Source organism: Embiotoca jacksoni, unplaced genomic scaffold, assembly GCF_022577435.1.
Source record: "Embiotoca jacksoni isolate LCO1_2020_lvr unplaced genomic scaffold, fEmbJac1.0.p SCAF_5, whole genome shotgun sequence".
NCBI classification, from domain to species: Eukaryota; Metazoa; Chordata; class Actinopteri; family Embiotocidae; genus Embiotoca; species Embiotoca jacksoni.
This window is the reverse complement of record NW_027185403.1, coordinates 13,848,316-13,876,091: the sequence shown is the minus strand read 5'-3', so window position 1 is coordinate 13,876,091 and position 27,776 is coordinate 13,848,316. Positions and strand designations below refer to the sequence as shown.

Sequence of the window (27,776 nt, the reverse complement as noted above, 5' to 3'; positions counted from 1 at the left end):
TCTGACGTAACTCTTTTGAAACCTCAACAGAAAAGAAAACGGGAGACAATCGAACCCGAGTACAACAGCAGAACTGGCTGAATGGGAGATTCGAGGCGGCTGCAGAAAAAAGGAGAAATGATAGATTTATACTAAACGTGCACTGACTGACAAAGCAACGCCTTCTCATGGCTCGGCAGGAGATCGGCCTAAATCCTTCTCATAAATTTTATATTAATGCCAGAGGTAACCAAGGTTGTTTTTCCCAGTATTTCTCCAGGTCCATTAAACACATCTAATATATTTCCACATTCTCCCATTTCCTCATCTAAGTAGCTCAGATGAATTGCAAAACTTGTACACAAGAGAATGTTTATTCCTCGCAGGGTGTGATGAGACTTCAGTGGCAGTGCTTCTCTGTTAAGGTTGACTGGTTTAAAGATAAAAAGCTAACAGACTCACCTTCCTCTGCACCTGTAGGTACTGTAACCTTGCCATTTCAGGAGATAATAAGACGAGCTGTCCAAGTGGGGAGGATTTGGGGTGGGGTGGGGGCAATATCTCTCAGATCTCGCTCACTGCTCTGTTATAGTTTATTCCTCGGGAATCAGAAGTCGACTTGATAACAAGTCACAAAATCTTTTATTCCCAGAAAATATGAGAGCTGTCTATCATCCCTTCGCTTTGAGTGAGAGAAAGAAAAAGGAGCAATTTGTTAACTTCTGTGCAACAGTCTGTGGCAGGTAATGCCGAGCCTCTGCTTCCACACCTTCTTTGGTTGGCCTATTTTAAGATGTGGAGAGCTTTCTCCTCCTAATTCCCAAGACAACATAGTATATCCCAATGCAACAGACTGCAGTCACTGCCATGAAATATAGTGGCTACCATGGAAACTACACTGAATGTCAGGATCCATGTACCACATAACTAGGTGATGGTAAAACCACTAAATTAGTATAGGTCCCTGGCTCACGATGTCATTAACATAATGTGGCACATGAATAATAGGCCTACATACAAACAATGAGCTCTCCCTCCCTTATGAACAGATATACTGTGTTCCACTGACAAACTGTATTAGTATATCACTTAGTCACGTGCTTCAGATGCATTTTAATATTTTGCTGAAGATAGTGAATAAAAGTAACTGTAAGGAAAAGTACAACATGGATTTCGACACAACAGTCTTCCGAGTCAAAATGGTGTCTTACTCTCGTTCATACTCTCAAGAAAGGAGAAAACATGTCTCCTAGTCAGACAGGAGCAACTGCGCTGGTTTGATCTCTGCTTGAGCTCCACTTTTCAATTGCTAGTCACAAAGATGTAAGAGCACATGTCTGGCATTTAACAGCCATGAAAAATAGTCATGGAAGAAGCTGGGGGAGAGACGGTGACTTTATTCTGAGCCTACAGCGTGTCAGTTGTCAAAAAACATGCTGATAGACAAAACATGCTAATAGGGACACGCACACACGCGCGCGTGCACGCACGCACACACACACACGCACACACACACACAGACACACACACACACACACACACACACACACACACACACACACACACACACACACACACACACACACAGACAATTAAAATTGCTCTGGAGACAGCAGACTGATTGTTTATCTGCATCCTAGCATAGAGAATTGAAATCCGCAGCCATAGATAAGACATCAATCTTCCTCAGTGGGCTGCGTAAATAAATCTGATTATGGACAGAATCATTTCCCTTTTAGAATTGTTTTATCTGCTCATTCTATGCCTCAGCACCAGATAACTCACAAAGTGCTTGGCACAAGGTGACGCTTTGCCCCGTGCTCGTCGCACATCGGCGTCGCGGGCCTGTTGTCATATTCGATTCAAACTACAAATTATCCATAAGAGAACCATATCTGCTCATCTTGTATTACCACCATTATGTAACATCATATAACTGTTCAAAATGGAGATAATGAGCATGAACTAATTAAGGGTTGGAAACAAGGTTGGAAAGTAACAATTATTTTCATTATTGACGAAATGGTCTGGTCTAAAAATAAGTCAGAAAACAATAAAACAATGATTATATTTTCATTATCACACCAGATTAATACTACATCAGAAATGTATTTCAATTATAAAATTGCGACCGCATATAAAACAATTTTCTGGCTCTAATTTTTGTTGATCAATTAATTGATCAATCAACATATCTCTCCAGTTCTTGTGGAAAGTTGTGTTGGGCCTGAATTTTTATGAAACCTTGAGATTTTGCACAAAATCTAAAATGTTTACACACCAGATTAGTTCACTTTTAATTCAACACTTATTACACTAGATCTTAACTTTAATAGTCCCAGAGGAGGCTTTGTTTGGGGTTGTTACGGTGGAACGGACTAGACTCCAGGTAAAGGGAGCTCTTCTCCATTTTAAAATCTTGTATGTTCAAATAGATGGCAAGGATGTGAAATAAGAATAAAAATGGTAAGGAGTTCCATTTATAAATTACTTACATAAATTATATCAAATGCTGCATATGTCAAAAGACTTACAGTTGTTAAATAAAGGAAATTAATTTCATCTGAAGTAAACTGATTACAACCCTCATAATGTGATGTGGTGATGACAAAATAGATTCTGATTATGTGCATAATTGCTATGGAGCTCCCTCTTTGTGCATCCAAAACTATTTCATTTACATGTACTGTATGTCAGTCGCATTAAGCATCTTCTTATAATTCTAGCACATTAAAGACCTCTGAACATTTGATGCAGCCAAGGAAGAAATCTTTACAGATGTGGGTGAACGAGATGTAACACTGGAGTGTACGAAGCTTTACCCCACATCCTCCTTTGTTTGCACTGTTTGTAATGTGCCGCGGTTCTTTTCAACCAAAGCAGATTGGTTGGCGTGTTTCTGTTACATCTGATAAAGCATCAAAGGCATTCAGACTGAGGTCAGTTCTCTTGGGTGACCTGAATAAGCATTGACAGCCACTAAAACAAATTTGGGCAAATCAGACAAGCCAGCAGCTGAGCACATTTACATTGTACGTGCCTGCATTTAGCAGACAGGCCCGGTGACAAAGCATTCCCTTAAAACACACCAGATAAAAGACTAATTTGGACCAATTTTGCTGGAGGGATGCTTATCTCGGAATTCAAATAAGGTCAAAAGAGAAAACAGTCAGAGTCAGTGATAAGATTGTGGTGGAAAAGCAAAATAAACCCCGTTACCCCTCTGAAAATGAGTTATGCTGTGGATCCTTGTAGATGTGGTTATGCCTCTTATTGCCATTTACCTACAGTGAGGACAACATGAGTCACCACAATAAAGGTAAATAAATAACTGATGAGGGCAATAAAAAGGAAATGCATAAGTTTGGCTTGTCAGAACAAAACAAACGCCAAATTCCTACTTCAGCACGACCACGATAAGAAAACTGGACCTCAATGGAAATAATAAACATGAATCATAAATAATCACAGATTAAATTCAACCATACTGTACATTGGCGTAATCTCCTCCACAACAGGCAATTGTAGCGTTTAGAATTTATCAGGAACACTGAGAATGGATGTTTGAAGCGGGACGGAGAGGGAAACTTTTTATTACTTTCAGTTGCACATCCAGCAATATATAAGATTAGTAGTAAGAAACAAAAAAAAAGGAATTATAAATTGAGAATTCATCAAACGATTTGATAAATGATGTCAAGATAAGGACAAAAACTGGGAGAGCGTCTAACTAAATGACTCAGATCTTATAGATGCCGGGTTCATGTCCTAACAGCAATGAGCCACGGCAGACAAAGTGCACAATGAGACAGTGATGGAAAAAAGCGCGTTTCCATCAGCTTGCTGCTTCACCTGTCTTTAGATGAAGGGAGACATGAAAAACTGCTGCAACAGAACCGTCTATCACTTATGAACTGCAACCCATCAGAGCGGGATTCCTTTCAGGAGACAAAAGTGGATCACAACGCTTTCTCAGCACAGTTGCTCGTTTTTGATCAATCTCTGGAGATGAAACCTGGTTGAGTTATTGACACAGGAAAACACAAGGTGGAAGGGGTAATGATGTGATCAACTATTTTAGGCTGTAAAGTTTAATGCAAATAATCTACTATGCAGGAAATTGCCATATTAATTGTCTTAATCTTGTCTGCCGAAGTTGAACTGCAGACATCTGTGAGATCAGTTTCAGGCGGCAACCAACAGTGGCGTCACCCATTGGTTTGTGAACAGCTGTTATAAAACCTTGAGTTTGGATTTTGGCCGTCACCATTTGCTAGTTGAGAGCAAGTGATTGGATAGTGATGTTTGGACGAGCTGGGGGGGAAGCGAGCAGTGGATCTGACTCTATCTGACTGGAAACCCGAGGACACTATGCCCTGCCCACTTATAGCGGAAACCTGACTACACCACAGGCCTGTCAATCAAACAGACACGCCCCCGGAAACAAAGCTTTCTGTGGCCTAATTTCTAATTAAAACAAGATTATTTTCAGATGGAGCATCAGAAAACTGATAGGAAGGAGTGACTTTAGCGAATGACACCAAAGTGACTCGTAAAAAAAACAAAAAACGTTGTATTTCATGAGTGATGTTAAATGAATCTATGGAGCCGAGACTCTGACTTTATATGAAATTAGACGTACCCTCTAAGGTTTTTCTGCAGCAGACCTGTTGCTACATCCTCACTCACATGTTGTTGTTGTTGTTATTGTCCAGTATCTTGAGTACCTTTGATAGCATAGAACAACCAAGTCCCGTCATGTTTTCAGAAGTTTGGCAGTGACTTAGTATCGTAGTAATACTTCTCATGACATTCCTAACAGCAGTAAGAGCACTAACTGGACTCCTTCCAGGAGTAAAAAAATAACCTGATTCACAGATAGAAGACCACAATGGGCAGGGTTGCTGGGAAAACCCATCACTATTCAAAGGTGTTTGTCTGTTTGGCAGCTCTGTCAGGTAATCACACTTGGCCGAGGTTGTTGCTGCTACCTCACTAAACCCTGGTGTGATTGCCTAAATTTAGACACTCTAATTGCAAACAGCAAGAAGATGGTGAAAGGTAAACTCAAACTTCAAAACTCTCTTCATGTTCTTATAATTGATCTTGCAAATATGTTACTTGATACTTCTGTGTTTACATCTGTCTGATTGAGAGTGGATACAGCAGCTCTATTTCATTTAAAAAAAAAAAAAAAGATTTGATTCCACTTAATGTGTTTGCCCCTTTTTTTTGGTCAAATTCAGCAAAGGGTTATCACTACCAAACTGTGCTTCATCTGCTTCTCACTTCCTCAGATCCACAGCACTTTCATTGTTTAATTGAGAGATGTGACTGCTATCATTTTTGCTAAAAAAAAAAAAAAAAATTAACTTGCAGTCATTTTACTTTTAGTAAGACAGGTCTAGTGGATGATTCAATAATTCCACTGTCTCAGCACTGAAAAAAACCCAGTGACATAAATACATTTTATAAGCATTTTAGGGGTCAATCATGTCTGCCGACTGTTTTCTGTGAGAATACAACCTAATTAGCACACTTCAGTTTTTATGTGAACAAGTCAGAAAAGTACAATTTCAAAGCTTGATTCTTAATCATAGGCTGTGTAGTTAAACACATGCAGCTGCAGAAAAATATAATAAATTACAATTAAAACCTAAAACACAAGCAGTGCGCAGATGCACAGCAGCAGAACAGGAGGAGTAAACTGTAAACTCTCAAAGCTAGACAATTTCTCAGCTGCTGCCTGCTAGCACCGACAGCAACGCAGCCAGAGTGGTGGTCCATAAACTGAGATGCGAGAGCAATTTCCTCTTGTTTTCAGATGTGTATACATAACACACAAAGCGAACACTAACCAATATATTAGGCTGCCACACCACACGTGATAAATGATGATAACTATGACTATATCCTAAGAGTGCAGATCGGTTGCACCTGTAGGCCTGTGGTCATTTGTTTTGTGATTGCCGAGGGCATAATGAGCAATAGACACCCTGTGAGAGTAAGCCTGATTTGTTTTGCCCTTTGTGTTGCATTATCTGGCTGACCTGTCACAACTGTATCACAGGGAGGTTTATTGGATTTAGAGGCCGGGCTGTCGCGGTTTTCACTTACACCTTCTGCTGTCATGGGTGCTGATCAGCATTTCCTGTGCGGTGTGCGAGTTACCACAGTCCCCTATCCAGTGTCTCATTTTAAACTGTCTGCTGTGACAGTACATGCTAATCTTACTTTGATGAGGAGGAAGTAGTTAGCGATGAATGTGGGTTACGAGAGAGTACTCAGCTAGAATAAACTGGGGCATGCCGGGGCCTGTCACCCCGCTATTAAAATAAATAGTGACATCCACTGCATGGCCAAAGGTATGTGGACATCCGAACATCAACGCTATATCAGGTTGTTGAACATATCATTCAAAACCATTGAGTTCAATAAGCTGCTCTGCAGCCTTCTGGGAAGGCTTTCCATAATATTTTGGAACCTGGCTGCAGAGATTTGCTCTCATTCAGCCACAAGAGCATTACTTAGATCAGCCACTGATGAAGAGGAGTGTCAGCGTCCAAATTCATCCCCAAGGTTTACAGAGTGGTTAAAGGGATAGTTGTTTTTTTTGTTTTTTTTTAAATGGGGTTGTATGAGCTATTAATCCACTGTCAGTGGATGTCTTGCAGTAGATGGATATCAGCATGTCCCCAGTGAAGCAGGGGACTTTGGTTTTGAAGCTAAGCAGAGTGTCCTGGTGTGGACGGTTCATCAACAAAACTTATTTTAGTGGCTTTAAAAAAGGCCAACCTTACAAAATTAGTGTCACTTTAAGAGTGTGCTATATCTAGAATACTTTCACTGCTTCACTTTGCCACCAAAAGTATTTTCCGACAAGGTATCGCTGCCTCGATCAATCGATTTGTTTGACTTTGTTCGTGTCAGAACACGTTAGTTTGAATCCTAACTAACACCAAAGTAACACAAGAAAACAAGCGAACTCATATTTGTGTTCACACAATGGAATTTGTAATTCCTTGCTGTAATTTATCACCTTGCCTCTAAAAAAATCAGAGAAAATAAGGGAACAGAATTTGGTTTAGTTTAGTCATTACCCATCTAAGTAAAACTAATGACAAATGCTCAAAAGTACACATTGCTGTACTTTAAGAGGCCACAATGCCAAAGGTGGGTGCTACAGCATTATGGTGTCCCTGAACTGGAATAAAGAGGCTTGGCCAAAGCTCCAAAAACAAACCTCAGACAAAAAGTACACAAACATATGAGCATATGATTTCTTTGGCCATGCAGTAACTGTAGCTTACAAAGTGCATAATTAATATGAATACTGTTATAGCCAGAAGGGCAACTTGATTCCTTGCTGGACCATGAGTCATGTATTTTCATGGCTACAGGTAAGCTGCTTAACTCCACCTCTCAAAGCGGGACTAGTGAGGGATAATTCAATAAAGTGCAGCTCTCAGAAAGATCATGCCTTCTGGTCTCCTCCCGCAAACAGAGGACACCGCCTGAAATCTACGATGACAAAACAGACAGCTGTTGACTGGGGACGTGGCATTGAGGAGAATCAGGACCGGCGCACAAACTCGTCCCGGTACTCCCACATCATCACAGTGACAGTACTCGGTAGAGGAGGACTGAGAGGCGATTTGGTGGGGGGGGGATGACACATTAATGTTTCATTCATCAGCGGTCCACACCCTGCCTCTACTGCAGTATGAAAACATAACTGTAATGAAAATCCTATCGATCGGAGTCCCTTCCTTTTAGACAAATTGCACTGTTTTCTCAGCCTTTCAATATTTGGAAGGCAAATGTAAAGAGCAAAGATGAAAGCCCTCAAGACATCATCGTCAATGCCCCATCATGACAGGCAGAACTTGTATCAGCTTAAGCTCAAGACAAAGCCTTGTGCAGAACAGAAAAGAAGGTTTTTGAAGATATTAATCAACGCTGATCAAAAGCTAATGAAATACTGTTTTCACTGAGGAAATTGGCCAATCAAGTTTATAATGTTGTATATAACCAAATCAGATTATGAAGAAATTGCAGTCATTTTCAGGCCTTGGGATTGTGCTATTTCATTAAAAGGGGAATTCCAACAGATGTCAAACATGTTGGGAAATCTCTTTTTGCTGTAAACCTGCAACAGTGTAGCCAGTTGTTAGCATCCGCTGCCACCCAGAACTCCCCACCTCCCCAAATCCACCTACATTATTCTGGAGGCTGGTCTGGCTTTGTGGTTGGAGAGAGATCATCCCTGCTTTGATTTACCAACACCCCTGCAGAAATGTCCTTGATCAAGATGCAGCTACGGGGGCGCTGCTCCCGGCTGACCCCGTGTGTTCACCCCTTTGTCCCAATGCAAACATGCATGTCTCAAAGGGAAAAGCTAAAAAAAAAACCCTCAAATTTCAAAGCCGTGCTGCTCGTCTCAGTGCACCCGATAGTTAGCCTTCCAGTGTCAAGTCTCAGAGGCCCCGTGAGCATCGTGATGGAAATTTTTCAAAATTTCTGACTTCATCACCCCTGCTAGCAGTCATTAGGGAAAGACAAGATGAAGAAAACTATTTTCAAGTACTGAAATGCGGCCTGTTACGTGCTCCCAAAAGAGGTTTTTGCAGAGCTAACATGCATGAAGAAACGGGACAGACAGAGAGTGGGGATAACCATCTTACCCATGTGCACTCCTCCTGCATTTCTAAATTAAAGATAGGGAGATAGCACAGTCGCAATCTCTGCATGGGCATTCTCTGGTGAAGTAAAGGGACTTAAAGGAAATAGATCAACCCAGCATCGCGGGGGTCAAGGGTTTATTTAATGAAGTCATATCAGTGTTGCCTGCACATTTCTGTTATCATCAGGTGGTGTGTATATAGAGAGGGTGGTTGTGAAGCTCAAGTAAATAACCACTGCACTCTTACAAAGGCCATTTTAATTCAATATCACTGATAACAACCAACAATTTCGATTATTTTAAGACAACTACATTTCTCTGTAAATGAATGTCATAATTTTAATCATACTGATATTAGACAGACCTTTAGCCTGTCCTTAATGCCTTCACTGTGAACTACTTCAGTACAAATTGAGTTTTAATTCTCACATTGTTGGAAAATAAACAAAATTGTTAACTGAGCATCAGTTGCCATTTAAACCCACAATATCTGCCAACCGGGGTGAAAATTTAAACTCAGAAACCTCCATTTCTAACATTGTGCTACCAACTGTTCATGGTGAACAAAATGTGTGGATGGGGACTGTGTGAACAATTCTGTTTCTATAAACATATAATAAACACAAATTTAAACAAACACAGAAACAATTACTTCTTTTTTTTTTGCATTTCAATATTTATGGAAACACTGAATAAACAAAGTGCCACAAAAAGAGCAAATAAGTAGCCACCACAGTGTAGCTATACATGCAAACAATGATAAAATGATGAAAACCACACACCACACATGCATTTATATCCCTGTGTGTCTGTGCGGGGCATTCACAGGAACACGGAGCAATAAAGGCGTCAAATGAAAGAATAAGCCAGAATTTCAGGATACAATGACACAGGTGCTTTGACGGCAATAACTCAACATGCAGGAGAATTAACCAGGGTATTACTGATAAACCTGTGGGACTCTGCAGCTTCTGCAGGGAAACTTGGACACGTGGACCGGAAGACAAGCTGTGACCGAGGAAATAGGGAGGGTCCTACTGCACTGCCTTTGAGGGAAAGAAAATCCCAATCTAATTTTGTAGCTGTAAATTTCTGCACTGCTCTTTTTTTGATGTGATGTCAATAAATTATTTAATGAGTTCCTTTAATGCTTTTAATTCTGTCAGAATCATTAGCAGCTCCTAGAAAAGAGTACTACTGTATATGTTGACAGTGGGAGGGCTTCCATTTCAAGGCTCATGTTTTGACTCCGAGTGTCATGGAGACAGAGATTTAGTGTGACAACGCTGATGCCAAGTGTTGTACTCCTGCAATGCTTTGCAAAAATGTGGCACATACAACATTTCCACTTTGCATACAACAGACTCGAACTAACAATGAGGGAAAAACAGCATTACTACTCAAAAGTAAAAGAAAGTGAGGGTTGAGATTTCTCAAAGAGGAAATACACCAGAGAGCACGTTTTGTTTTACGAGTCAGCCTTGGACAAAAAACAGTGACACTACACCGAAGGCAACAGAACGCCAACTTTGAGCACTTCCTGCAGAGTCTGACAGCTAAAACAGCACATTACTGTCAATCATGTTTCTCCTGTTCGTTAGGGGTTATACGTGCCGTTTAAAATACCGAGAATAAGCCTGTCTTTTAATCCAATTAACTTGGGGTCCAATAGCCAAGGACAAGAGTTTATGTATTCAGATACAAGACACCAAGACAACAAAAAGCCTTTTCTGAAAACATCCTAATTTATGGATTCCTAATTAGCAGCCACTGTTTATAAATGAACTCTTTGCTGATATGCTTCATCACTGTCTTAAAGTATTTAGTGCCTAGAAAAATATATTATTTGCTGTTAAACACATTTCGTTTGCCTTCCAGTGACTCTTTCATATCAACCAGGATTAAATGAAGACCAAGTCATTACACTCCTGCTGTTTAACTCAGTGTCCTGTTGGCAGCAATACCAAAAAGTGCTATTTTAGATTGATTACTGGCAGGATAATGCAAATTTGCATTAAATAAAAATTAATTCAGAAGCAAGTCATTATCAGGAAAAAATATTCAGTGCAGTCAATTGAATTTATTTATTTCCATCGCCACCGGAAAATTACAAATTATTCTTCATAACGTTTCATTTTGTTGTTATTCTGCATATGGTTTTGTTTTGTTAACACTCACCTTTTGAATTCAACCTCATGAATAATACAACTTAGGAAAAGGGGAAGCATAACATCTGATTTCTCCCCTTCCTGCTTAAAGTTAATAGTTTTACCAACCTAACACATTGAGTAATTACAGCTCCGTGTGTGCGTGTGTGTGTGTTTGTCTGTGTGTCTTTGTGTGCAAGCATGTGTTTGCTGTGCTATTCATATAGCGCCCCCCCCCCCCCTCTCTCTTTTTGTTAAAGAGGCTGCCAGCTCAATTCAAGCACATCACCCCATAATTGTTCCTTGGTTCATATCTGTCATGACACTTCTATAGGTCTACAGCCACTGCCACAAACCACAGCCTGCAGCCCTAATGGGGTCGCTCTATTTTTTTTTCTCAGTAGCTCATACAACTAGCCTTTGTTCCTCATAGCACAATCTGGAGATGCCATTAGAGGGGAGGAAGACAGTGATGTTTAGTGACAGCCAACAACTCCTCTGGTCAAGAAAGTGCCCTAGAGTTATCAGTGTCGTGCACACCCCTCCACTCTGACTGAACGCAGCCGCAGCTCCCCGAGTTCACCTTTGTTCTAGCTATCTGAGAAGCAGAAAGCTAATTGTGTGACAGGGGTCGGGCCGGGCAGCGCCCACGACAGCTTGAGTTGCGCTACTGCGTAACGCTGTCAGCCCTTCTTGTCAAACACACTGTAGGAGAATCCGCTAAAAAAAAATTAGGCGAGAGGGGGAGGCTCTCGTTTTGCTGCAAGTGGCAGTTTTTGTCTTCCCGTTCTGTTCATGACTATTGTCATCACATTTAGAGCTGAGCTCAAAAACATGCAGAAATTCTGCAAGCGGCTGGGTGGGATGATAAGAGAGAAACTACATGGCCTGTTTGGAGCTGATAACTCAAGACTCAGCATAAATCAAACACCTTCTGGCGATTCAAATAATTTGTACAGTTGGGCATCATATGTTGAGAAGGGATTGAAGAAGTCGGAGTAAGAAAGTATCATGCCTCAGTGCCCCAAAATGAAGTGCTGCAGACTTGTCAAATTACATCTTCCAAGTGAAATGCTTATGCTGTGATTTACCAGCATTACTGTACACTACACAACATATTTTACACCATAAATTAAGCACAACTGTGTCGTGAGTCTCCAACTTTTTCTAAATACTTTCATCACAATTATTAAGTGAAAGGAACAAATTATATTTCATCCAAACTGAAGTGCCCTCTGTGGTTATTTAACATGGCCAAAACAAACAGTAAATCAGCTTGTGGTTCATTTGTGGACAGAGTCATGTGGAGACAATAGCACAAACCACTCTATAGGCAGTTAATGGGTTTACTTGGCTGCTTCATACTTGTGGGATCTCGGGCCCTACTGTTTGCTTTAGGCGCTGGCAATTTCCAACAGGCTGTGGAGTCTCTCTGCATCAATGCTGGCTTAACACAAAATGGCAGCCTGATACAGAGGATGGGCACAGATAATGCTTTAGTTTATTTTGGGGAAAAAAAGTTGACCCATGAATCTCAACCAAAGTGTGCCATTAGTTCAATGCTGGCAATTGAAGCTAGAGTTTCTGTTTTACAGGGAGAAAGCTGACACAGAAAAGCAGACAAAAATTGTCTTCCTAAATGATCTACTGTCAGCTTCTCAGCCTCCTCTAATGAGTGAGGAAAGCTAAGGTATGCCGTTGATTAATATAACTGAATCTGAAAGGTAAGCTTGAGAAAAATGGAAGCTGAAGGCTGCTCAGGCAGGAGAAAAGCGCCTTTGTGAGATCTTACAAATGTTATCCAAGTAAGAAGGTCGTTTTTTTAAACATGGAACTGGTTTGTTTCACAACTTCATCTTGATCCTTTGAACACAATTGGGACAAATCCTTCCTTACAAATCTGGACAGGGACTTGAAGACTTCTGTAGCAGAGTGCACAAAGATAAAAGACTTTTTTTGAGAAGCAAATGATCTTCTTAAAATGATTACTCTGCTCTTCTGTAAAAGCTTAGGATTTCACAGTAACATTGCTGTGGGGAAAAACATTTAAAAAAAAAAAAAAAAAAATATATATATATATATATATATATATATATAAAAGTTTTAACAATGACATTTTCAACAACAATCTGACTCAGCCAGAAAAAGTTATTATTTAATCATTACTTTCGTGAAAATGGCACAGCAAAGCCGTATCCAGTGTATGTTGCAGACCAAGAAATTAGAAAATAAGTCAAATTGCATTTGGCTTTGTGATGATTCAGGCTGAAACATATCCGTCCAAGTTTTCAGCTGGATAATTTAAAAAACAGACATATGGTTTTAAACAGCTAAGTATGGACTGTCCAATCTCACAGTTCTCGCAGTGGCACTTCCATCACACGTTAGCTCATTAGAGGGTGATTCAGGGACGTGGTCTGAAGTGTGGCTCCAGCAACTTGTGAAAGATAGAAAATATGATAAATCATAAGAACACTTTGAGATTTAGACCAATGTCCAGCAGCAACAATGTAAAAGGTTAATCAAAAACAGACAGCATCTAACATAGCACATTTTTTTTTTCTGTGAGAAGCGTGAGGTGACTATAGACGCAAGTGTACTAATGAAACGCTGTGTAGACTCGCTGTATTTGTGAAATAAAAAGTATAGACGTGGTGGCCATGGTGGTAAATTTAACAAACCCATCAAGGGGGAAGGATGGCTAATAAATAACAAAGTAGGGGGGGAACACTTTACTCTCTACTTTCCTTTCTTTGTTCTCTCTTTAACTCTTCTCCCTATAATTTGTCTTATTAGACACTAATAAGGAAACAGAAGGGTAACAGAACCCTCACAAGGGTGCTTCCCAGTGGAAGTCGGATACTCCCAAACCCTCCACAGACACAGTGTTCATCGTGGATTAATGTGCATTTATGAAGTCGTCATGTCTGGAAGAGATTAAGGGGAGCTGGTCCTCCCTCCTTCCCTCCTTCCCTCGATCCCTTGGTGCCACAAGGCCTGAACCGGAGCAACACGGTACACCAAAATCTCTGCAACGCCCTGAGGGAGTTCATCCAGTGGTCATACAAGAAACACTCCAGCAAAATAAACCTATTAAAATAGTAGTTCAGACAATATACAGAAGGAAACTAGGTTATTCTGAAGGTTGATAGTTACCAAAACAGAAGTCCACATCTGGTGTTTCTTTACGTCTAACAGATTGTGTGTGAGTGGGTCTGTCTGAAATACTCCGGTAGAGATGAAGGACTTCAGTAATACTGGCCTGTTGTGACTACACAGAGTACGGCTGATAGTTTTCTGTTTGATTACAGTACAACTGGGGAGACAAAGGAAGACCTTTGAAATGGAAACTCTGAAATTCAAGCTCCGAACTGTCTGCAAGTCACAAATGTCCTTACTCTAGGAATTGCATAGGCAAGGACAGAGTTGTGTGTGTGTATAGTGTTTATTACATTATATGGGGTTGTATGTGAACATGGGAAACATGCATTCTGCTGATTCTTGACATGTCACAAAATTCAGGAGTAAGGAAGAAATCCTGCATGACACTGATAAGATGAGCTGTAGAGGAAACATCCACATCACCTCACTATTGGCTGCCGATACATTTACATCCTTTCACAGACACACTTATTTAAGTAGTAACTTGAAATGGAAACCTTCAGATTAAGTGAAGTTAGACATGATTTGGTGACATTTTGAGAATGACAGGACTTTTTCAGGACATGCGCAGATATCTGAACAGGCGACAACCATCAAAATATGGCTAATAATTTATCAGGGTTTTAAGACTGAATGCATGAGCCGCCCTCAATCCAACAAATACATTTTTCACTGTGCTTCAGACCTGGTATGTCCAACTAACTTTTAAGCTCCAATTAGATTGTCAGATCTGCAATAACTGAGATGAATAATACTCTATTGCGTCTTCAGTTTATGACTGATGAGATGTTCTGAATTGAGAGTAAAAATCTTTGACTGTGACAAAGAAATAAAGGATGGATGAAGTCATTAGGGGAGCTGTTAACAATATCATATGAACAGAGCTTGGTCAGAGGCCAGTGTACATTCAATCACCGCTTGAAATTGGACACCAACTCGCATTTATTAAATGACAGCCAAATCGAACAAATAACTCCTTATATTCTTGTTTATTGGTCACCAGATGTCTGCCCACCCCTACGGCATGTTGGGTAAATTAATTAGATGAACAAAATGAACTGAGCTTTGTTGTTTTTACTAAACGTGTTGAACAGTGCCAACTCCCAAAAGAGGCGGCGGCAAAATTACAATCAATAATCTGTAAAAGCACTTCAGAGGCTATAATCAGCATAGCAGAAAATACACATTATTCAGTGCCCTGTTTAGATTAAAGTGCGTTTGTGAGGCGAGAGTGGAGGCACTATGATCACATCATACTGTCTTTTGGAGAGCGGAGACTTAAACATCGACTGCAGTGTAACTTCTATCCACCCACACAAAACTTTCCTGCTGATGTCAATAAATAAATATATATATATATATATATATATATATATATATATACATACATACACACATACATACAAATATATATACAAATTGATTGGACCCAGCAGACTTAACCCATGACCTGCGCACTAACGAAAGGTATATCAACTTACTGTAAACAAGCCTGAGGATGTTTAATAAATAAAATAAATGACACGGGTTAAAAAGCCTGAATGTGTGAATGCCTTTCCTCCCGAGCAATTCTTTGTGTCATCGATCATCACGAGCTACCAGTATGGTAACATTTACAGCCTTCAATAATGGAATTTACACACAAAAATATCTCCATCAAGTGCCAAACACCACCCACGAACAGACAGGGGTTACAATCCCCACCTAAACAAAACCCTCTGTTGTAATATGACAGAATTTCCACACTTAGCTCACCTGAAGCCAAAACTGTTATATCATCCAGCCGCTGATGAGGACCAGAGGATCTGGCTTATCATAACGTTCACGATAACATCGGTATAATTTCTAAAATGAGCAACGCAAATTCCTAACGCGACAATGGCATTATTCGGACTTGTTGAATGACATCTTGCTTAACAATAGCCTAACAATAGGTATACGTGGGTTATTTACACAAAACAAACACAAGCATGGCTGAAAGCAGCTCCATTGTGGAGGAGTTTGTTACAAAAAGGGGAACAATTTCAGTTGTGTGGAATTGATTTGGCTACAAAAGATTAGATGTATAACAAACCACGATAATATTTTAGCTTTTATTGAATATTTTTGGGCAAACGGTTACATTTATCCTGACATAAAACTATAACTCTTGTTTTTTTTTTAGTGTTGAAATTCCAGGAAATGTAGCAACATCACTGTTCAACATCATATAATTACAGGTGGCCACAGCGAAACTGGGCATACTAATAATTCACAGAGCTGTAGTTAATTTCAACAATTTGTTTTTAATTTAACATTTGGTTCCCAAGGCTTAATCAAACATTTACCATTGTCAGCTTTTAAAATAGATTACGGTACATATTGGATCTAGTTGCCTGCCAACTTGTAACTGAGCAAATCTAATTTGGCTATCTAATCATACAGTAAATAGTGCTAACGGTGGTCTAATAATTGAGCAAGCGTAGCCGAGTGAACAGCATGAGGAGGAAGACAAAAACCACCACTGAGTAAAAAGAACATTAAGGCTCGTCTCATTTTTGCCAGAAAACATCTTGATGATCCCCAAGACTTTTGGGAAAATACTCTGTGGACTGACGAGACAAAAGTTGAACTTTTTGGAAGGTGTGTGTCCCATTACATCTGGCGTAAAAGTAACACCGCATTTCAGAAAAATAACATCATACCAACAGTAAAATATGGTGGTGGTAGTGTGATGGTCTGGGGCTGTTTTGCTGCTTCAGGACCTGGAAGACTTGCTGTGATAAATGGAACCATGAATTCTACCGTCTACCAAAAAAATGCTGAAGGAGAATGTCCGGCCATCTGTTCGTGACCTCAAGCTGAAGCCAACTTGGGTTCTGCAGCAGGACAATGATCCAAAACACACCAGCAAGTCCACCTCTGAATGGCTGAAGAAAAACAAAATGAAGACTTTGGAGTGGCCTAGTCAAAGTCCTGACCTGAATCCTATTGAGATGCTGTGGCATGACCTTAAAAAGGCGGTTGATGCTGGAAAACCCTCCAATGTGGCTGAATTACAACAACTCTGCAAAGATGAGTGGGCCAAAATTCCTCCACAGCGCTGTAAAAGACTCATTGCAAGTTATCGCAAACGCTTGATTGCAGTTGTTGCTGCTAAGGGTGGCCCAACCAGTCATTAGGTTTAGGGGACAAACACTTTTTCACACAGGGCCATGTGGGTTTGGATTGTTTTCTCCCTTAATAATAAAAACCTTCATTTAAAAACTGCATTTTGTGTTTACTTGTGTTATCTATTACTAATATTTAAATTTGTTTGATGGTCTGAAACATTTAAGTGTGACAAACATGCAAAAAAATAAGAAATCAGGAAGGGGACAAACACTTTTTCACACCACTGTATAACTACAGAAAATCTAAAGAGTCCTCAGATTCATCACTTATGAACGTATGGCATTTAAATGATTTCACATTCCTGAAGTTTACTATTGCAATCACTGATGTGTCCCTCTAAAATATAGTGACATGTATGCTGGTAAATATTTTCCATGAGAAAAACAAAACACATGAGTCACTACAAAGAGTGATAAAAGCTCTGGCTATGAACCAGACTGAATTATCTGCAGACTAAAATATTAAATCCTTACAACACTGAATCAGTCAATCCACCGCTAACTGATTACTTTACATTACAAGAGTCTATTTCTCTGATGTCACGAAAGCCCCGTTATTATTTCTGCCTGAAACACAAGCCTGTAAATCACAGTAAGATAACAAAAACAATGCCAAGACAGCTCTGTATTCATCTTTTGAAACTCAAGCATTGGTGACAAGAAACTGCAGGTATGAAAACACACTTTGATTCAACATGAATGCATTGTCAGTGGACATTTAAATCCATAGGAGCCATAATCAAGTGCAAGGCACGCATGTATAAAACGGAGCATCTAGCCTCAATGGCAGCTGTGTTGTCATGATTAATTCTATTGGAGTAAGGACTTGAATGTGTTTTCCGTGAGCGTAGTGTTCCTGATGGGCTTGCCAAGAAAATCTGTTGCTTAGCTTTAAGCTTTGAATCTGTAATGTTCAGACCTCATTTCACATCGGGAAATGGTTTGTTTGGGAAAAACAATAACAGAGGGACCTACATAGATCAGACAGGCTGTTCTCTCAATGCAACACATTTAGGGTGGATAATAAATGGTTCATGTTTTGTGGGAATCAACTTGCATGGCGCAACATCAGAATGATTTTTTTTTTTCGAGATTTTAGGTACGAGTGTAAAAAGAAGGCAACAAAAAAAAAGGGCGAAATCTGTCCTGATCCTTCTGTTGGTTTCTTTATGAATCTTTAAGCAAAGAGAAAGAGTCAAAAGGTGACACAAATGACATTAATAATGGTGTATCAATACTGAATTATTAACAAGCTTACTGCTAAACCCAACATAGTCTAACCTTCCATTATACAACATGCTGTCTGGGCTTGAATGTGCTCCGAAAGTCAGCGCTCTGTTGACTCAGTTGAATTGCTTGCCTAAGGCACTGGTGCCTGGACACATACACATAATTAGGAAAGGTCACTGTGCCTCCTGTCTTGTCAACAAATTCACTTCAAGATGACAAATTCTGGATCAGCCTGAGCCTCCCTCAGATACCCTTGCCAATCAAGCGCCAGCAGGGCTGTCCGGATAGCCTTAGGTGATTTCTAATTATGTCTTTTACATGCCATGCTAAATAGGGGAAAGCATAACAATGAGTGATATATTTGGTTGGAGGTGTGCAGCAGCCTAAAATGTCATTATCTTGTAAATTAAGAGAAAGGCGCTGAAAGGGAGCAAATTCAAATTAGATCATTTCTCCTATTAGTACAGGACTGGTGCTGGGTACCAAACTTAAGATACTTTTATGGCACACACTGAATTGCTTCTGAACGATCTAGTATCAGAAAAAGACCCATTGTTTCAATACCATCATAGCAACATTATGCAGCAGAAAATCTCATCAGTGTAAGTCAACCACAGTGTTTACCATACGTAGCCTCTATTAGGGCAGTCAGCCTGGGTAAATTAAGTCCCTCTGTTAGGTAAATCATACATCAGAGCTCCTTCTTTTACTCTTTTCAAAGACATTAATGACCCCATACCTGTTTAGGTTCTGTGCACTGCGGTAACACTGTGCTGCCAGCTAGCTACCATTTACTCAAAGCATGAGGTGTTTAGGGACCATCAGTAAATTCTACTGCCAAGCAATAGTTTCCCTGGAAGGTATTTAGGGGACATCTGTTAATTGTAGCTTCAAAAAATAACCAGAGTTAAACGCTCTCCCTCTAAATGCTTGAAAACTAAACATTTGTGGAAAATGGATTTTATGAAGTTGATAATCAAAAAAACATTGTTCAGCAACCGGTATCGAAGTTAAGGCATCAGTACCGGTATCGACAACTGAATTACATTTTTACGCAAGTCAATTAAGTAAGATCTGTTACCCCGCGTCTGTGCCCTTTTCCACCTCGGTGAATCAATCCTGCTCTAGCTCCTCCGTCACTTCCGCTTTCCCACACTGTCAAAATAATCTTTCCTCAATCCTGATGTCACTCTTCGTTGTCTATTGTTCTCTCTGCCCGCATTTGTCGGGACAATCAGTCTCCAGTCTCTGTTCTTTAAATGTCATACTGTTTCTGTCATTCTGTCTTCCTAATGCGCAACCCTCCTCCTCCTCCTCATTTCCCCTCATTATTCCGGTCTTCCAGGGAGCTGCAAGTTTCATCAGCCATCCCTCATTTTTTTTTACACCTCCATCACCACCGGCGTCTAGGCTCTGGGGGGTTCTGACCCATCTCACCTAGAGCCTACTGCTCTCAAGACATTGCCCCTTTGACACAGCATTGCCATGGAGCCTAATCGCCAAAAAACTATCTTACCACATCTCATCAATACAATTTTGTATTTACTTTCAATGATCGCTCCTTATTGAAATGACACCTAACCCTAAATAAGACAATGATAAAGTGTATGCAGTCAACTTTTTAAGTTGTATGCACTGCAGTTGGACAAATTCCATATTTTGTCAATTTTTAAGTGTAGCTCATTAAAATAGAAGAAAATGCAATTGTACTTGTGACGTGTAAAGCTTCAGGCACCCAACTGCGCTGGGGATTAGTAAAGTTCTGGAATATTAAAGTAGTTTATGGTGGATTTTGAGGTCTGCCTTGGGTCATTGTCCTGTCATAGAAGACTGCCTCTTGTCAGTATCTATTTCTTCACTGACTGAATGACATTTACATCCAGACTTTGCTGATATTTAGTGGAGTCTATTCCTCTCGCTTTCCTCGTAATGTCACTGGTTGCCACGAAACCACATAGAAGAACATTTCCACCCTATGCTTAACATTCGACAATAAGTTCTGCTCTTTTTTTTTTTTTTTACCTCAAACGTACCTTTGGTGGGAGTGGCCAGAGTTCAAATTTGTGTCTACAGCACTCGCTTCCAGAACAACTTTGCCTAATTAGATGTTGTTTTGCATACTTACGATATACACATTTTGTGTTGAGGTTGTAGGTACAGCTTTCTGCTGATGACTCTTCCATGTAGACTGTGTTTTTGTATCAATGCTGCACACTGGCAGCTAAACCTTCCTGCAGAGTGTTTACAGTCTTAAGGAGGTTTTGCTTTGCACCTTTCTATCCCGAAGATTCAACCTCAAAATGTTCTTGTTCCTCCAGATCTGGCCTTACTTACCACAATTAACATATTTTTCAGCCTTCCTCTGCTTTTTGGGCTAAGTCTAAATACGAGTTCATGGTTATTGAGTGTTAGCTTAGCACAAGGTCTGAAAAGTCACAATGTATCAGGCTCTGGCAATGTTTCTAACCTACTTTACAGCTTCAAATGACTCAATTCATTCTGAGACTTTACATGTAGAAGGGTGCCCAAAGTTTTGCACATGCCACAATTAGTTTTTTCTACTATATAAGTTCTTGACATAAAAAAAATGCATCAACAGCAGGGCATGTATTTCTTTCTTTTTACTCCAAAAACCAGACTCTTGCATACAGCAGCACCTGCCAGAAAAAGATGAAGGATTTTACACAATAATTAAACAGATCAAATCTTTCAAATGCCGCTTCACATCAAATGACCTTCACGCTGTTTCAAAGTTCCTTTCCCACTGCATGCTCTATACACTTTCTATCCAGTCCACTGTATGATGAAGTGGAAGTGGCTTTCACATCGCTCCCTGGTGGCCTTACTAAGGAACTATTAATCTATGGCTCTCCATATTGCATTCAGATCCGCCTTCCCCAGCCACCACCTGACCTGAAGTAAAGGCCAAGAGAGGACCCAGAGGACTGGACAGGCTCTTATTATGAGCTGCACCAAGACACCTCTGGGTTCCTAAGCACTTCCTCTGACAGTGACTGATGGCCAATTAACCAGTTGGAGAAGAGTATTGATCACTTGGAGAACGGGTAGGACCTGAAAACATCTTCTAACACGCCACTATTCTCACTGTACAATGTTAGCAGCCAGTCAGTACATCATGTATACTGAAAACAAACACAAGAAAGCCTTATCACACAGGATTGTATGTCGAGATCAATTCCCTTGGGCTTTTCGAAGCATTTTTGCCGTACGTCACATAGGCGCTCTTGCATTTATTTTCCTTTTGGTGGCCTTAATGAAGCATAATCTTCACTGATTTACATAAAAACAATTTGACCTCTTCATGCTGAGCCTACATGAACACTATTTTTGTCCAGGAAAATTCTGCTGTCAATCAGCCCGGTGAAGACAGTTTGTGCGGCCGCTCTCCTTTCGGTCCTGCTGACACCTGAACGAAGGTCAGAGAAGGCGCGAGTTGAACGTACCATTTCAGTAGCGCTTATCCGCCAATCGCATCTCACTTTTTATCTGACGCTAGCCCACACCAAAGCTGTCCACCATATCTGTTTTCTGGTTAGCAATAGTCAGCAAAGTCATGGCCAAGGTATTGTGGACAAAGAAGCTATAGCTCAGTGCCTTTTGGCAGCATTAGTAGCTTGTACTACGATTGACTTCCGCACTCTGAAGCTCAACCTTCACATGTCCCACGTTTTTTGCTGAGGTGAATTTTTTTTTCCTAGCAAGAGAACACAGTGGCATCCAAGGTTGAAGGTCAGCTATGCATGTTCATCCTCTCCAGAGAGAGACAGACGGAGTGAGACACCTGGGGGAAAGAACATTCGATTAGACCCTCCAGGAGAAAGACTCGGGACTCGGCTCAACAAGCTCATCCCAGCCTCTCATTGGTGGCCCTTGGATATTATGTGGCTGGTCGCTGCACAGGAGGGTCAGCAGCAACGGAAACACAACAGTCGAGATTGAGGGCACTCTCCCTACTGATATATTGTCAGATACCGTGACCTTCCTTGAATTACCATCAGGGTTCCCATCGAGACATAGGGTAATCTCATCCTACAATCAGGGGTGAAAGGTCATTTTAAAGCTTCCTAGATACAAAAGCCCAGATAGAGACTGCGGTGTACTGTATTTCAGGAGGGAAACAGCCCGACTTCAACCCCTAAGCGCTCTTGCATAGACCTGAATCATAGAAATGGGGTAATTGAAACAAAAGGGCAGAGTTTGACAGAGATGTAGTGCCTTCGCAGGGCTGCTGCACAGACTGCAGAAAATAACACCGAACTCCTCCCCTCCGCAAGGTTCATCCTCCACGTGTCCTCGGCAACGCATGTGTCCTTCCGCTACTCCTCAAGATAGCCATTTGCAAATGAGAAGTGCAGGGACATAGCCTCCTGAAAGATAAGGTGCCTGGGCATTTGTCACCAAATGGAGCGTGCTCCTCCACTGTTTAAAGCTGACCTGTGTTGACATGCACTGTTTACCTTTTATTCATTTATTCTGAACTATTATCTCTGCCTTCATTAATCACGGTAACTCAAACTGAAGAAATTACTTCGCAGGACCTAGACAGGGAAGAGATTAATTCAATTCATCTGTGTTCTTTCAAAATGAACAAATAATTAAAAGTGAATAAAAATTAAACAGATTTGATCAATTCGGTCCTGCAAATAAGTAAATCGATTTGTAGAGCAGTCTAAAATTCATAAGCTTTTGTAATAGGAGTGAAATCATTAAAAAAAAATGTCCCCGATCTTTTTAGTGTAATTACCTCCTCGCATGTCCTGCATTTGTACATCATGCTAATTCAATGTGTGAGTTATCAGCGGTTGAGAAAACAAATAATTTTATATAAAATATTCCCTCCCCCACTGTTCAAATCTCCCCAATGTCTGTGTCATTTTAATTCATCTCCCATGACTAGAGGGAACAGAAACTCTCTCTGGTTGTAAATTATCACTTCCGTGTAAAAGACCATATCCCTGCAAATACATGGCGATCGTTTGCCATGCATTAGCTATGGGACAAAAACGAAGTGGTTTTAAATTCCTTTGACCAGAAGGCAATTTCCCCCAATAAATTATGTTAATTTCAGCTTTCGCTCTCCTTATCGCATTCTTTAGTGAGTCAATGAGGAGAGACAAAACTGTCTGCGAGAAAGACAACTCCGGGATGATTCACATTAACATGATGAGAGACGTCTGGCAAAAGAATCCCTTATACTACTTCGCTAAGAAATGGGAACTCACAAATTACTGAATTATGCAATAGATTTCTGCTTGTTGTCATTTAATGGCCAACTCCTTGCGTCATCACAAGGTTTACATCCCATGGAAACTGCACTGCACCGAGGTGACTGTTCACACGAGTAGGAAGGTGCCTGGTATCAAATCCCATGCTCCCTCGCTGAACCAGACAACAATTGCTTGGCAACACTCTCACTGGGCAGAGGGAAAATCAAACAAAATTTTAAAAAAAGCGTGGACAGTTGGGTTTTTGATTATCTTTTCTGGAGGAAGTAAAGAGACTAACAACAGGCAACAGACCAGAGGTTAAATAAATGGTAAACAACAGAAGCAACAGGAGATGGAATAATCCACAGACATACACTTAACACAGAGCAATGCATGTATGCAAATCCTTGTGGAAACACCCTCCCACACACACACACACACACAAGCACGTGCAGTTTGCATCCAGAAAACATCAAGTGGTGCACACACACACACACACACACACACACACACACACACACACACACACACACACACACACACACCGGCACAGCAGAACAGTTCTTTGTTCTTCAGGCTGAAAGCACACCTATCCCCCCCCCCCCCCCCCCCCTCTCTCTGTGTCCAACCGTCAGATCACTCACAACACAGTGAAAGGGAAAGTGCTCAGCTAGCTCAAACCTAGATTGACAGGCCTTCCTTTATTACTGACTGAGTTATGTTTCCCTGCAAAAAAGACAAGCCAGCTTTGATACCGACAAATGCCGAGTCAGCGCCTTGCCTCTCTATAGAGGATAGCTCGACTGATCTCAGCCGAGACTGTCCCACTCCTGATGTAGGAAGAATTGGCAACCAAATTACCTCCCAATCCATTTCTGGAACTCACTTTGTCCTATCAAGGTAGCCTCTAATCTGTGATAGGAACTTATAAATGTTTGTACTGACCTGGTATATGATAGAGTGACAGACTGAAACAAGGAGAAGGGGTCTGGAAGGAAATGTGATACAGAAGACAGACGGGGAGGCTAATATCATTTTTTACAATTAACCTTGTATTCTTCTTTTGCTGTACCTGATGTATTCTACTCGGAGTCATGAGAGGGCTGTGAGCTTGTGACAGTCAGGGAAACACCCTGGGCAGAGTTCCAGTCCATCACGGAGTGAACAAAGAAACAGCATCACTCCTGGGGGAATTTAGAGTCTTAAAATCGACCTACAACTGCAGGTCTTTGGGATGCGGGAGGAAAGCAGAGCACGCACAGGAAACCAAATAAACACAGCCTCCACACCAAACTGGAAGCACCAAATAACATCCTGCTGTGAGGCAACGCTGAACCACCACAGCACCCGTATAACCCAGCAAACCAATCAAAATACATCAGTCTCAACATGCATCATAAAAATTACTTGTAAATGCCACCGCACTGCTACTTACTTAGCTTGATGTATGAGGTCCCTGGAGCATAACTGTTTGTTTAATCCTAATATATTCATAATTATACACTAATTAATGCAAGAGAAAGGCCCTCTTAATTCATCATCTCAGTGTCCTGAAGCAGGTGACACAATTACACCAACTTTAACATATTTGCCTTCTGTCCAAAGCAAGGTTAACAGTTCGGAAACAAGCACAGGGCAAATGATGTGAGGAATTCTTGTATTTTGGATACTCACCACCAGCTTCCAGCTGCGAGACATTGTGAGGATGATATTTGGCACCAGAGGGAATCAGTAAAGACAGTGTTTTAAAAATAGTCCAAGTCCTGAGCTGTGAAATGCTGCATTATGGGCAACAGTGAAAGTGAGTGCATTGATCAAATAATAAATATGAATGTTTGAAGGCAGGTTTGGACTACAACTGAATATTACAGGTCAATGACCGGCACTTCTTAATGTTGGGTTGTAAAAAAAAAAAAAAAAATGTTTTAATGTCAATTGCACAGTTATTGTTGTGAGCAGAATTGATTTTTGAAATGAAAATCGAATTGATCTTTTTGATGGCTTCAGTATTGCTACGTGGCGGAAACTTCCCTCCAGTGCTCACCTCACTGTTGCTGATTATTTTGTACATCAAAGGACATTTGCATGCAGTCGGGAGTGTCTGGCCAGGAGGCTCCATCATAAAAATGTAACTCATCAGTGCGAGTAGGGTCGTGGAGCAACTCAGTAAAGCTGTCATCATACTGCAAATGCAGCAGGAATGAGTCCTGGCCGGAGAGCAACGTGGAGTTGAAGGACCCGGTTATATGGATGAATACAGGTTCGCTCGGTGCGCTCTGGACCTCCACAGCTTCCAGATTTACTGACTAAATTATTAGGGAGGTGTTGCTGAAAGCTATTTATGGGACAATAAGAAAGGAGCACGATGTTACTAAGCATAACCTTTTATTGTTCACGGGCCCGTCTCTTACACAGTGTAGGTTTGCTCCCTACAACCAGGTGTAGTTCCAACTTAATAGTCACGACAGAGGGAATTCAATTTAAACTTCTCGGCGCAGCTTCAAATAAAACGTGCAATCCGGAGAGTGAGAGATCAAGCTCAAGTTGTAACCTTGATATGCGTGTTAGAAGCTCCACACTCCCCCCCCCCCCTTGTAACCTTGAAGGTTCAGGCTAATTGACGCGTGTTGCTAGCAAATTAAAGAACAATAAGGAGTGCCAACAACGTGTTCCGTTACGCGCCCCGGCGTTTCCACAGCAAAAAAAAAACATCCGCAAACAATTTGCCACGTGTAGCCGTTTCTGTTTAGTGCGCTTACCCCCCCCCCCCAAACACACACACAAAAAAAACAACAACAAGACAATTAAGCAGAAGCATCAACGATTTAAATGGAACTCACCAGCAGCGCAGGTGAAGCCGGCAAAGACGAGCCAGGGCACGAGGAGCGTGGCGCGGAACCTGCAGCGGACAAAGGGGCCCAGAAGTAAGGGCATCTTCGTGGGTTTGTGATCACCCAAGTTTCAAAAGGCAAGAGAGCAGAGACGAAACGCTGGACGCACTGAGCGTCTTCAGGTCCGGTAGAGAGAGTCCTCTGTAGCACTTCACGCCTCTTTCGCAGCGCCTAATTCTTTTTCCTCAGCGCATATCCTTCTGCCGTAGCGTGGCCATCAGTATCCCGGTCGTGCGTCTTCGTTGCTCAGAACAACGCATCACAGGTGTGGTAAATAAACTGCTACCTCGCTCGCCACCGCCGGTTTACTGTAGCCTGCTGGGTTGTTGTTTTTTTTTTTTCCCTCCGAGAGCCGCTATCCGTTCCCAACTCCCCCCCCCTGTGTCACTGAGCCGAGGAGGGAGGCAGTTTCTTTTTTTTGTTTCTTGTCACTTTGCACCCTTCGCGCGAAAGAATACCTTCTCCAAATGCGAAAATTGGGCGAATTGGCATCGGAGACAGAACATCTGCTTGCACAGCAATGCTGGAGTGCTGAGAGTCAGGGAAGGTAATACGCTGCGATGAGCGGAGGAGAAAAACCTGGAGCGGACTCCGGCTGCTCGCTGGGAATGGAGCGTCCTGAGCGCGCCCTATCCTTTTTTTTTTTTTTTTTTTTTTTTTTTTTTTTTTCCTAATGGAAACATTTACATATCTTGAATAAGCATAACTAACCACATACTGGCAACGCACGTAAGAATGGAAATTATTTCATCCATATCCTTGCAAGTGTGCTTTTCATATCCTCTGCCGTACATGAAAATGATGGATATGACATTCAGCCCTGCATGATAGGAATCACATCGGTGCTTTGCATACAAATTCAGCCAGATCACATCTGCATGTCATTGAGTTTCAGTTAAATATGCTTCTGGTTTGTCTTGAGGTTTTGTTCGCGCGCTGCAGTGCTTCAGTGACGGACAAACACAGACGAAGAAGCACGAGGATTAGCGCTCCCCTGAGAGTGTACACCTGTCAGCAAACTCAGACCAGGATGTGACTTATGTTCCAGATAGCTTTTGCTCATTTTCTGGGGGTGTCAGTGGAGTGATTATCAGACTGTTCAGCCATGCCTTTTACAACGCTGCCAGCAATCGACAGCAGATTATTAATACACTTCAGATGGGGGGGAGGGGGTTGTGTCTTTGTTTATCCATTTCTCCACTCCCACCTACTAGTCAGCAGAATAATAAGTGGAAGCACAGAATTGGACCACTGTCTTACCAGCTAATTATGGGGCCCATGTAGATGGATGATTCCTCAGATAG

General features: G+C 41.2%; 1 protein-coding gene across 4 annotated transcripts in view; it reads right to left on the bottom strand.

Annotated features, from left to right (window-relative positions):
- Positions 1-27,439, bottom strand: part of unc5a (unc-5 netrin receptor A) — a 130,807-nt gene extending 103,368 nt beyond the window's left edge. For all 4 annotated transcript variants that reach the window (XM_069171072.1, XM_069171073.1, XM_069171074.1 and 1 more), the window contains exon 1: positions 26,422-27,439. In XM_069171072.1, coding sequence (XP_069027173.1) covers positions 26,422-26,515 — 94 coding nt within the window. In that variant the 5' untranslated portion in view covers positions 26,516-27,439. The remainder of the gene's footprint in view (positions 1-26,421) is intronic.
- Positions 27,440-27,776: the final 337 nt, after the last annotated feature.